This window comes from Orcinus orca, chromosome 4 (genome assembly GCF_937001465.1).
Source record: "Orcinus orca chromosome 4, mOrcOrc1.1, whole genome shotgun sequence".
Classification (NCBI taxonomy): domain Eukaryota; kingdom Metazoa; phylum Chordata; class Mammalia; order Artiodactyla; family Delphinidae; genus Orcinus; species Orcinus orca.
The window spans coordinates 90,884,041-90,896,751 of record NC_064562.1 but is presented as its reverse complement, the minus strand read 5'-3'; the positions used below and the strand labels follow the sequence as shown (position 1 = coordinate 90,896,751).

The 12,711-nt window shown below is 39.1% G+C and overlaps 1 protein-coding gene across 4 annotated transcripts in view; it reads right to left on the bottom strand.

Annotated features, from left to right (window-relative positions):
• The window catches only part of UGDH (UDP-glucose 6-dehydrogenase), a 53,858-nt gene that overhangs the window by 16,593 nt on the left and 24,554 nt on the right, over positions 1–12,711 (bottom strand). For 2 of the 4 annotated variants that reach the window (XM_004266245.4, XM_033421676.2), the window contains 6 exons: positions 12,509–12,603; positions 10,893–11,023; positions 10,258–10,391; positions 9,747–9,838; positions 9,522–9,632; positions 5,725–7,041 (listed from right to left, as the gene is read on the bottom strand). In XM_004266245.4, the coding sequence (XP_004266293.2) occupies positions 6,931–7,041; positions 9,522–9,632; positions 9,747–9,838; positions 10,258–10,391; positions 10,893–11,023; positions 12,509–12,603 (674 nt within the window). In that variant the 3' untranslated portion in view covers positions 5,725–6,930. Of the gene's footprint in view, positions 1–3,098; positions 3,325–4,794; positions 4,896–5,724; positions 7,042–9,521; positions 9,633–9,746; positions 9,839–10,257; positions 10,392–10,892; positions 11,024–12,508; positions 12,604–12,711 lie in introns of those variants that run through there. The other 2 variants (XR_007476829.1, XR_007476830.1) reach the window with 2 other exon arrangements.

The following is a 12,711-nucleotide window of genomic DNA, read 5'->3' as shown; positions in this document are numbered from 1 at the left end:
TCTGAGGATAGTGTCATTCTCTGCATTGAGCATTGTCTCTGTTTCCTTTGTTTGTTTTGGTCTCTGCCTTTTGTGTTAAAGGCTCTCCTTCATCTCCTTGGCTGTACAGACATACTAAGTGATGAGCCACTCTAAAGCTATTTGGAAGCTGGGGTGGGGGGAGCTATCTAATTGATAGAGCTCCACTGGAGCGTGTTTGGGGCATGAGCTAGATTTCTCAATGAGTGACTCCCAAATGTCAGGATTGAAAATAATAATTATAATCCTCAAGTCTCCTGCCTTGAGGGTTATAAACTTGGCTGCCTGCTTACTCAGAGCCAGATGAGTAAAAGCAAGCTGGTTAGGGGAGCGTGGGTCTCTGTTCCATAGGCAGGCTTTTATTTAGTTTCCTCGTTTCCAGTCTGGCAACTTACTAACACCCTCCCCAAGGCTGAACCTTTCTAATTCTATTCCTCCTGAAAATAAACCTCTAATATCCCATGAGAGTAAGGGGTGGGAAAGGGAGTTTCTTGGTGTGGGTAGGGTAGAGACTTGGGTGCAGTCAACTCTTCCTTATACAGCCTTCCATCAAAGTCCCCTGTGTTTAGCCCCACACCTAAATCCCACCTGTTGTGGTATGTGGTGCCTCTAATTCTTGTGATCTTCTCAGGGACCAGTTACCTACATCTAGAAGGCAGTCCCTTATGTGGGCATTGAAGTTTCTGCTTGCTCTTTATAGTAAGTTACTTAGCCTCCCCTGGTCCACTTTCTAAAAATTGTTTGACATCTCTCATCTACTGGTGCCTCCTTTCTCATTCTTTGTCCTTATCTATTTACAGCTTTCTTATTTCTTTACTGCCGTTTTAGTGAGATTTCAGGAGAGAATGAAAATAGTGCATGTGGTTAATTCAACGCACTGCATGTAACCCAAAAGTGCAGACGGTGCTTTGACTTGCTGGCTTTGCTTTAGGGCAAACTTGCAGACAGCTGGTATTGGACTTAGGGTTTGTTCTGGTGGAGAACAGTACTCATTGTTATAGTTCTCCCCAGGCAGTCGAATCAATTTCTTTAGAGAAGAAACTTCACCCTGCCTCCACCTACCTTTTTCTTTTTTTTCCCCTTGACCCTGGGGGCTGGAAGATGTAATCACATGGGTGTAAATGCCAGGCTGCCTGTTATTGTGCCTCTAGAGGTGGATTAGATGAGAAGGTTGACTGTTCAAGTTAAAGACCTACAGTTAAGGCCCTGGTGGGTGCCCCTCTCTCTCCCACCTCCTTTTGGGTAGAGCCTCTGCTGTTCTGCTGGGCAGGGCCTCCTCCTCTGGCCCTCACATCAATATTCCAGGAAGCAACTCTTCTCTTTAGTCCGTATACATCTATCCACTCAAGGCTTTCCAGAAATTTATTTAAATCTCTTGACCACTGATGGCCCCCTCCTATTCTCTTTGCTTTATTGGATTATGCCTTTTCCCCCTCTCACTGTAATTTTAATGGTGTCCTTAGAAGGGAGAGGATATAAATGTGTGCTCAGTTTGCCATGTTGACCAAGAACTCGGCTTGCTGTCTTTTTAATAGTAACTTTGTAGATAATTTTACATATATAATTATCTATGTGTGTATATATGTATTTATGTTTATATTTAAATCAATCATTTGCTGAATTCCTGAAGCATCTCTGGATGCTTGGGTCGGTCATGGTTTGAAAATCATTGGTAGAGAACAAGTAACATTTAATATTCACTTTACATCTGTATGTTTGCCATTATGTATGCTTGCTCATTAGTGTTAGAAAAACTAACAAACACTATGTTTAGTGTTACTAATTAAAATACATCACCTACCACTGTTTCCTAAACTCCAGTCATTCATGTAAAACCGTCACAAAGTTTTGCCCTATCTGAATGGGAACTATAGTATTATATATTAATTTTTTTTTTTACAATTGACTAAATTTCTAAACTTAAATTCCTTTAAAGTGAAACTTCATGTAGAATATTTAGCTGGTGCGTGGTTGATTATCCTGCTAAAAATTGTATTTCCCAGAGTCCTTTGCAGCCGGTTGTGGATATGTGACTAAGTTGGGACCGATGGTATGTGAGCATAAATGATTTGTGCTACTTCTGAATGTGCTGTTAAAGGGTGGGTCCTACTTTTCCCTTCTCTTTCCCCTTCCCTGCTGGCTGGAATGAGAACATGATGTTGTAGCTGGAGCAGCCATCTTGAACCATGAGATAGGAGACTTGTGTAAAGGGTGGCAGAGCCCAAGTAAAGAAGTCTGAGCCTCTGATGACTATGGAAGTGCTCTGCCAGCTGTGGACCACTGACCTGGACTTCCATGTCTGAGCGAAATATGTTTCCCTTCTGTTTAAAACACTATCATTTTTGGTCTCTGTTAGAGCAGTCAAGTTTATATACTAACTAATATAATTTGTAAGTCATGTTTATTCTAATGCCTTTAAAATAAATGCCTATTAAAATTAAGAAAAATGTATGTTCACCTAAAATAATCTGCCTTGTTACTAGTGGTATATTGTAAAATGCAGATCTACAATGAGTGATCTTTTGGAGTATATTCAGGAAAAGGAAGGGAGGAAGACAGCAAGAGGTCACTGTATCCAACTTATCCTCTGAAGTTTAAAGGTCCCTTGTAAGTATTATTTTGCAAGTCTGGCACTAATGATATATTCATGCCTGGGTTTTGGTCTAAAACTTTAATACAGTGTCAATGTATGAATAAACTAGATGGTAACATCTAGTTTGGGGCAGCAACTCTGGAAAGCAAGTTTGAGTCTGTCCTTTAGTATGACTAACAAATATCTTTTTTTTTTTTTTTTTTAAGAAAATGACTGCAGGGCTTCCCTGGTGGCACAGTGGTTGAGAGTCCACCTGCCGATGCAGGGGACACGGGTGCGTGCCCCGGTGCGGGAAGATCCCACATGCCGCGAGCGGCTGGGCCCGTGAGCCATGGCTGCTGAGCCTGCGCGTCCGGAGCCTCTGCTCCACAACGGGAGAGGCCACAACAGTGAGAGGCCCGCGTACCGCAAAAAAAAAAAAAAGAAAGAAAATGACTGCATTTTAAAAAGAAAACCTTCGGTGATTCCATTTATCATTTTTTTAAAATATTTATTTGGCTGCATTGGGTCTTAGTTGCGGCACGCAGGATCTTCGTTGTGGCGTGCAGGCCTCTCTCTAGTTGTGGCGCACAGGCTCTAGAGCACGCAGGCTCAGTAGTTGCAGCACACGGGCTCTCTAGTTGTGGCGCAGGCTCAGTAGCTGCGGCGCGGACTTAGTTGCCCCACGGCATGTGGGATCTTAGTTCCCCGACATGGGATCGAACCCACGTCCCCTGCATTAGGAAGGAAGATTCTTAACCACTGGACCTCCAGGGAAGTCCTCCATTTATCATTTTAACAGTTCTAAAGTTTACACTTCAGTGGCATTAAGTACATTCACAATGTTGTGTAACCATTGGTGTCTCCATTTTGACTATTAAGTGAAGCCCAAACTCAGCCTGAAGTTCAAGGCTTTCTACAATCTGTCCTTAGTCTAAACTTCCAGTCTTCTCCAGCTGTTCCTCTTCATGCTCCCAACCCCAAACAGAAAGCAACTTGCTTTCCCTAGAACCAGTCTGAATTTTCCTGCAGGCGTCTTTTTGCTCCCATTGCTTTTGCCACTGACGTGCTCATTTGACCCACTTTCCCTATCAAGATCATGTTTGTCTGTTAAGGCCCACTTCAAGTGCCCAGATAGCATTTTGCTTTTATCATTTATGGCTATTTTCATATTTTGTCAGTTATTTCTGCATGTGTCTTAGCTTCTCCACAAAATTGCTCTCATTCATCTGTGCCCTCCATTTCTTAGCACCACACAGCATCTGCCTTATAGTGGGTACACAGACACCCAATTTGAAATAGTTTAAATAGGGTTACTCAAATGTGAGTACAAATGAACTTACATAGAAAACGAGACCTTAACTTCAGTAGTTTGTCTTACTGAACCTCGCTCCTCTTCTTCCCCATCCCTACCCCCTGCAGAACCTCAGACCCTCTTCTAGTAGTTGGGAGTCCCTGGGAGGGGGAAAGGCAAGTATTTACATCCTTCTCTGCTGCCGCTCATGCTGTTTTGCCCTATCCATCATCTGTTTCTTCCCTTGGGATGCTATCCCATCAGTCTGCTTAAGGTCACAAGTGCCCACTCTTAATAATAATACCTCTGAAATTAGGATGCTTTCAACTTCAAGTAAGAAAAGCTCCTATTCCAATGGTCGTGACTGTGAGCAAGTTACTTAATCTTTCTAGCCTTCTGCCCTCCACCTGAAAATGGGATGGAACTTACCTCAAAGGCCTTACATGAGGAATAGATGAGAAAATGCACCTAAAGCACTCAGTGTAGTGCCTGCCCTGTAAGGCTGTGTTAATTACTGTACTCTTAGTGACTCCAGAGCCTACACGTGGCTCTGGGTCAGTGGGCCTAACGGGAGTGCCCATCACCTGCCGGCCACTGCCAGTAAGATCTCTGTGTAGTCACTGATCTCATGTAATCCGCATAACAGCTCTGAGTTAGAGATGAATTATCTCTACTTTAAGGATGAGGAAAATAATGCAGTCAGGATTTAAAGCTGGAAGTCTTAAGTGGAATAACACATGATTTCTGGAGAACATATTGTGGGAGACAGATTTTACTTTTTTATATATTCTTTTGTATCTATTTGAATTTTTAAAAATCATGTCCATGTATTATTTTCAATTTTAATTACTAGTTAATAATCTCACATAAAGTACTAGCTAATAAAAATAGAAATCTTTTTTTACCACACCTGTGCAGTTTGTGGGCTCTCAGTTCCCCAACCAGGGATTGAACCCGGGCCACGGCAGCGAAATCCTGGAATCCTAACCACTAGGCCACCAGGGAATAAGCCTAAAAACAGAAATCTTGTATCAGCTTTTAAAATACACATGGTCTTTAATTTTCTTAATAGGGGAGAACAAGGCTAACCATCTTATTCCAACTTTTCATACAAAGGCCTCAAATAGCTGTAAGTTACCTGCCCAGTCACTGGGGGATTTTTCCCCATTACAAAGAGCCAGTTTACATGGCTCTATGAACTGTCTTTTGTATTTTCTTCCACTTACCAGTTCTCCTACCTTCTAATCAGTAACTGTATTTTACATGTTTACTTATCAATTTACTTATCAATCCTAGGCATTGAAGCATCCTGCAACTTGAAACCAGTGCCTAATTCTATCTGTTTTAGCAAGACATCTTTGGGTTATAATCCCTTTACTAGAATACAAGATTATTAAGCACAATACAAAAATATTTTCAAGCAAAAATGTAAAGCAAATTCTAATTAATAAGCTCATCCTCACTTCAAAGTCTTATGAGCAAGGGATCATCTTATGTTCAAATACTCTGGCATTTATCTTTTTGGTGTTTTGTTTCTTTCACTCTGGTCTGCAAACTTTTTCTTAAAGGACCAGATAGCAATATATAACCATTTAAAATGTAATCATGTAAAAATGTAAAAGACATTCTTAGCTCACAGGTGGCTGGCCAGATTTGGCCAATGGGATTTAGTTTGCCAATACCTGGTCTGTTTGCTAAATTCCCTCGCTTTCTTGCATCATTTGAAAGAACAATATAATTCCGCTTTCTCAAAAAAGTAAGGAGTGTTTTCCTGTCTAATGTCATACTGTCATGACTTATTAGTTACTTGCACTAGACAAAAAATAACCCACACAGTGGCTTATGCAGAATATTTTATTTATGTATTTGATACCTCTATAGGTGTCTCTGTCCTCATCTTTGTCTCTGTATCCTTATTGAACTGCAAAATTCCTAAAGGATGAGACTGTTTAACTCAATTTGTATACGCTCAGCAGAGCACAAGCATCAAATGGACATCTGACACATTTCAATAATGATAAACACAAGAGAAAATCAAATATAAGTCAAAGAGACATAAGAAAAAAAGTAGTTGAAGACACAAAATTCCCTATTTTAGGATTATGCTATACATAACTTGTAAAATCTACTTCTTTAAGTTTATATTGGTTTTATTACTTAAAGAAAAAGGGAGAAATTGCAATGAGTTACAGGAAGAAAATGCAAAGTAAAAGTAACAAATATTGGACTAAAAAAACATAGTGATCAGTGAGGAAAAACAAGAAGTGGGGTGAAATAGATTTTCATTTCACTACACTGATTTTCTCTTCATGTTAAAAAAAATATTGCCTTTTAGTCTTATTTGGATTGATTGGAAGTGGGCAGTGATGATCTTTTTGGACTAGAAAACCAACAACACAGCTCATTAAAACAAAAGGAACAAAAGAACAATAACCAAACCATACTTGTAGGGTTACTTCTAACATGGAAGCATAGGAAAAAAAAAGCTCAAAGGCCACATTCTGTCCATTGCATGCTCCTCAGTTCAGAGAGACAAGAAATGGCATGGAAAACATCTTACCCAATTAACCCAGAAAGCTCTAAACTTCCATGACACTTTTGGAAAGGTTAACAGGTTTAGCCCAATATTTAGCATAGTCATTTCATGGTTTAAAATACATACTTAAGGACAAGTAGATAAACCAATGATCAGAAAAACTGAAGCATGCCATTCCCATTACAATGTGATATTCAAGTGCTGCCTAAAGACATTTTATAAAGTAAAAAGTGTTTGAAGTTTAATTTTACAAAAATTGACACCATTAAAACCAACACAATTATTTGCTATGCATCCAATCACTGAGGTAACAATATTATAAAAATACGTAAAAAATATTCTAGTTTCATAATTACCAGATATGCTAATTCCCATACAGCTAGTATAAATTTGATTATTAAAAAAATAGTTTTGTTTCCTTAAAAGCACTTGATTCATCTACCATTTAATATCAGATAGATATTTGCTATCCTGAAGTACCAAAAAAATTACAAATAAAAATGGCAATGTCTATACTCTGGGTTTCTTGTTGGGTAGATCCTGAAGACTAAACTTTGGAATTTCACCAGAAGGTGCATATGGAATTCTCTTTGAAGACACCTTTTTGCCAATTGTTTCAATCTAGAGGGGAAAAAAAGATTTTAGAAAGAAAATTATTAACAATTACAATACTTAAATGTAAAAACTCTGTAATGTAGTATAATAAGGGCTAAAACCTAAATGCTTTTTTTCTTTTTAAAGGCAGAAAAAGTTTCTCAAGTCGTCTGGGCTGCTATGAAGGATCTTTGGTTCCTTCCATACTGTTTATGTTTCTAGAGTCAGTCTGCATTCCCCCTTTCATATTCATAACAGGGCACACTGACTCCTGTCATTCTCCACACCAGACCCCCTCAAACAGAATAGGGAACCACCTGCCACGATTGTTTCAGTAGCACATGTGAAAGCAATAAATAGACTGGATTCCAGTTAATTCACATTCTTTCAAACTCTATTCTAATGTCTGTTTCCCTCATTCTAAAAAGCTTGCATAAGCTATAACAGCATAGCTTTTTAGAAGTTCAGGCTTCAGAGTCTGAAAGGCTCCAGCTGGAATCCTGACTGATAAGTGCTGTTACCTAAGCCCTCAAAGGTCTTTCCTCCTCGTCGTAAATGGTGTTACCCATCTACCTCAAAGAGTTGTGGTAAGGATTCAATTAGATAAAGCGCTCAGCACAGTATCAAGCATGCGAGCCAACCTTCAATAAATCAATGGTAGTCAATTTTCATTTTGCATATTACATTTAAAATTTTTCCCCTCTATCCAAAATAATCAATCTTATCTTTAAAGAAACTGTTTCTTTAATAGTCATAAGTTTATCTCCTCTCCACACAGCACAGATAAATATACTAAACAATCTTCATAAATGTCTTTTTAATTAAAAATTAATATTTAATGCTGACTCGTACCACAAAGGGCTCTGCTTTATATTCATCAATTGTCTTATTTAGTGGCTTATAAATTCCCTTTATTTAGTAATTCCAGTCTAATTGTTTTTTTAGTCCTTACTTGGAAAAGTTAATTTTATAAGAACTCAAACTCATTTTAAATATATATACCTCTACATATCTTCTTCTCCTTTAGATGAGTAAAACAGGAATAAGAGAAAATGTGTCTGTGCCTGCAAATAATCTTTAAAAAATAACATTGCTGAGTTTCAGTCATGACTGTGAAAAAGTCACATTACTCACTAAGGAGGAGTAGGATAAAAGGGTCCCCAGGGGGACTTCCCTGGTGGCAGAGTGGTTAAGAATCCGCCTGCCAATGTAGGGGACATGGGTTCGATCCCTGGTCCAGGAAGATCCCACATGCTGTGGAACATCTAAGCCTGTGCACCACAACTACTGAGCCCGTGTGCCACAGCTACTGAAGCCCGCATGCCTAGAGCCCGTGCTCCACAACAAGAGAAGCCACTGCAATGAGAAGCCCGCACACCGCAACAAAGAGTAGCCCCCGCTCGCCACAACTAGAGAAAACCCACATGCAGCAACGAAGACCCAATGCAGCCATAAATAAATAAATTAATTAATTAATTTTTTTTTAAAAAAGGGTCCCCACGGTCTTTGATGGAGTGTGAACAGACAAGGATGTCATCTGATTTCTCTTGCAAGTTAATCTCTCATGAATGAGACATGGGCACTGAATTCTAAATAAGAAGGATCTTCAACAAGTCAGTGACAGGTTAAGAGAACCAGATCAGATATTTTCAACAGTGGATGAAGGCTTATCAGTACCTCTCCAAGACAGCTGGTGCTGAGCAGACGCACACAGCCAGCTCTAAACACTGCACTCTGCCCTGATTCAGGACTATGCTGACAGCAATCTCCCGGCAGATTTCTTGATCCTCCCAACCGCCCCCCAAGCCTCCCACTCCATTTCTGCTCTGAGGAAATGGAAAGTAGCTCCCGCTTATTAATACTTTTGGAGCCCCTGGTAGAACTGAAATGGATGCAACATAAAATGTACTGCGCAGGTTTGTTTCAGCTCTCTAAACGTTCCATAATTAACTGACAAACTCTGAATTAAAAGAGGGCCAGCACCACTGCAGCTCCCATACTTTTCATTCAGACCTCTCACAGCACCAGCACAGTGCTGAGCACCCAGAGGCATAGGATCCTATACCAACATGTGACAACTATATTGCATATTGCAGTTTTCAAAACATTCATAAAGGAATAAGTGACCTGGCCTCAGAGCGGGTCAGTGTGATGCAGACAGTGCAGCAGAGTAGCTTTGGAGGCTCCAGGAAAAAAAAAAATTTTCTATGTGTATATTTTCTTATTTGATGTTTATATGAGTTAAGGCAAGGTATATCTTGGCCCCATATGATAGGCAACTGATATTATGTAAGAAAGACCAACACTGAATGACCTTTAGATCACAATTTTAAGGACGGAGTGTAGTACTTCACAAATACCACAGAACTTCCCAGAGAATTGACTGACATGTTGCCCAGAGTTATGCTATTGCTAAATGAAAAAAAATTTTAAGTTCTAAAACTCAAAGCCTTTAAAAAGGAAATGACCAAACAAATGAAACAAAACCAATCCAGGATCATGCTTACCTGGAAGCCAATGGTTTGTAGTTCATTGTGGAGCCCATCCAGGACACGTCGTCCATCAAAGATAAAGGCTGGCTTCAGCATTTTTTTATGAATGCGTTCATAGTCCAGTTCCTGTAAAGACAGAACCAAAGAAACAAGTAGAGCATGTATGGGAACACATACTCAACCCCAAATGGTACTAGAACACCTCTAAAATTTTCCTTAATCTCACTACTGTCACCTCACCTTAAACATGTCCCATTCAGTGCAAATCACAACAGCATGGGCACCATCACATGCTTCATAGGGGTCCTTGGAAATGGTCACCAGCCGGGCCACTATAACAGCCCAACAGAAAGTTGGAATAAGAAAGGAGTGATTTGAAATTATGCATTTTAACACTAAGATTGCTGGAGGAGTTGAGGGTCTGACAGAAGTGGAATGGTCTGGTTGAAGTGTGAGTAGGGGTAATGGGGGGGGGCCTGGAGTACTCCCAATTTTGCCCCAGAAGCAACACCTTGGAATCTCCGGGACTTTTTAGAATATGTTGGAAAAATCACTAGACTAACCCACAGCTGATTACTTCAAATCAAAGTTGATGAAACAATGTCTGAGAGTTTAATTTTAGAGAAATAAGGTTGAAAAGAGGGGCCTACCAATGATATAAATGATAAATACTGAACAACCAAAGGTTTCTAGAGAACAAAGTCTGGGGGCCCAAACTCAAAGTGATACATGAGACTCAAAGCCTACTTACCTTGGTCATCCTCTGAAACTCCTGGATGAGAAAGATCCACAACTATTTGTTCCCTTGGTACTTTTGGATCATATATATGGAGGTGTGCGCCTTCATCCATCAAATATTTGCTAATATATATACTAGACGACTCTCTGAAGGGAAAAAAAAATCAGTATTGCTGCACTTTTAAATGGCATATATTCTAAATTTTTTTTTTAATTATTATTTTTTTTGGCCATGCCGCATGCAGGTGGGATCCTAGTTCCCCGACCAGGGATCGAACCCACAGCCCCTGCATTGGCAGCACAAAGTCTTAACCACTGGACCGCCAGGGAAGTCCCATAAATGGCATATATTCTAATACCTAAGGGGTTTAATATACAGGTGAGATTCTATTTCTTGTGAAGATATTGATGTCCACTTTATTTTTATTCTTTATACTATATACATACATGTATTTCACACACACAACCACCATCAAAAAATCAGGATAAGGCCTTTCTCGCCTTCTGAGATGGCCCACACTCTGTCTGTGGAGTGTGTTTCTCTCTAAATATATCCACTTCTTACCTAAAAAAAAAAAAAAAAAAAATCAGGATAAGATGAGGAGTTAACATTCTCAAAAAGGTTGAAATATTTCAAAGAACTGGTACCTCGTATCACCGGTGTCCTTTTTGAATGCAAACCCCAAAATAGCTATCTTCTTATCAGTCACTGTATTAAACAGACTGTCTATAATCCGGGAAGCAAACCTCCTTCTCTGGTAGTCATTCATGTCTATGACCTGAAATAACAAGGACAATTATGCAAGGATCAGTTAGAAGAGGTGCAGCCTGTACCATACACTGCTCACAGCTTTATGGTGAGTACTCTTGTATGAATACAAGCCTTATAAATTAACAGGAGACAAAGATTAACAACCTCTTTAGTATCTGCAGACTGAAAAAAGTAAAGAAAGAAAGAATTACCCACCCCCCACTCCTTATAGCCTGCCTGAAAATTTTCATTTTCATTTGGCTTAACTTTCCATGCATTGGGCTGGGATGGATGTTAAGGTGGGGAGCACAGCTAAATTTCAACCCCATTTGAGGTCCAGCCATGAGTCCACCTAAAAAAAGGCACATAGCCAACTTCTCCAAACACTGTGGAAGCAATTAAACCCCAAAGTACTCCTTCATATGCTTACCCCCAACCCCTCACCAAAACTGAGGGTGAGTAGAAAGTGGATAGAGAACAGTCAAACTATGTGCAGAGTTATAGCTGCCTCTGGATGAACCATAACAGCACAAACATCTGGCAAAATTTTTAACTAAATGTTACGAGTAAAACATAACATAGTCTCTGATCACCTAATCTGTTACTCTCCTAAGAATTTACAAACAAGACATCATATTGGTGACCAGATGGATATAAGGAAAGACTTTTTTTTAAGGCTCTAAGCTTCTAGAAGCCGTCTCAGAGCCTGAGAGCTTGAGGAATGAGCCGAAAGTTTTCGAAAATCAAGCCTTTATCTGCATTTTCCCCACAACGGACAGTAAGATAAAGCCATCATACTGGATTGAGTGAAATGAACCTAAAAGTGTACATTTCCCTAAAAATGTTAATTTCCTTCCATTCCTACTCACTGCTGAAATCTGAAACACTGTAAACTTGGGGAAAAAATATTTGGGAAAGTTACATACACTGGCTGGTATCTTGAACAAATTACTTAACATTGCTAAGCCTCAGCTTCCTCATCTATATGTGAGGGATAATATTAACGATGAGGACTAAGATACTACATGTAAAGTGCTTAAAAGAGTGCCTGGCACAGAGTAAGCATGCAATAAATGTTAACTCTATTTCCAGTTTGAGAAGGGTCTCTAATTTTAGCTCTGTGAATCTCAAAGGGACAAAACAAATATCAACATATGCAAACCACTTGGAAGCATGACAATAGAGGTTCTTTTGCCTTTACTTTTATCTTAGCCTTTCAAGATAGAGAAGAATTATAATTAAAAGTAATATTTCTTGCTTCACTCAGGGAGCAAATTTAGTTATTAAAATTAGAAGGAATACTGGTTTATCATAAATTTCCATCATAGATGATTACCAAAAAAGACAAATTATAAACACAGAACCCCAGCAAATAAACCTAAAATGAACATATTGAATATAATAATAATTGAGTTCCTGGAAAAAATTAATCCTATCAAAAACATCTGACAGAAAAGGGTGACATGTTTTAATTAGAAGTTAATCATAAGCTGTTGACTATAAAGATTAATACCTGCTGCCAATAACGAGCTACTTCGGGCAAATTTAGAGCCTCACAGAGATAAACCAAATTCAGAACATCCTTTTGAAAGCAACTCCCACCAAAACCTGAAGAAAGGAAAAAAAAAAAAAGATAATATTTTCATTTAGGAACCAAACAAGTAAATCATATTACAAATTTCTTTGTCATACTAATCAGAGGGCCTATGCTTGGAT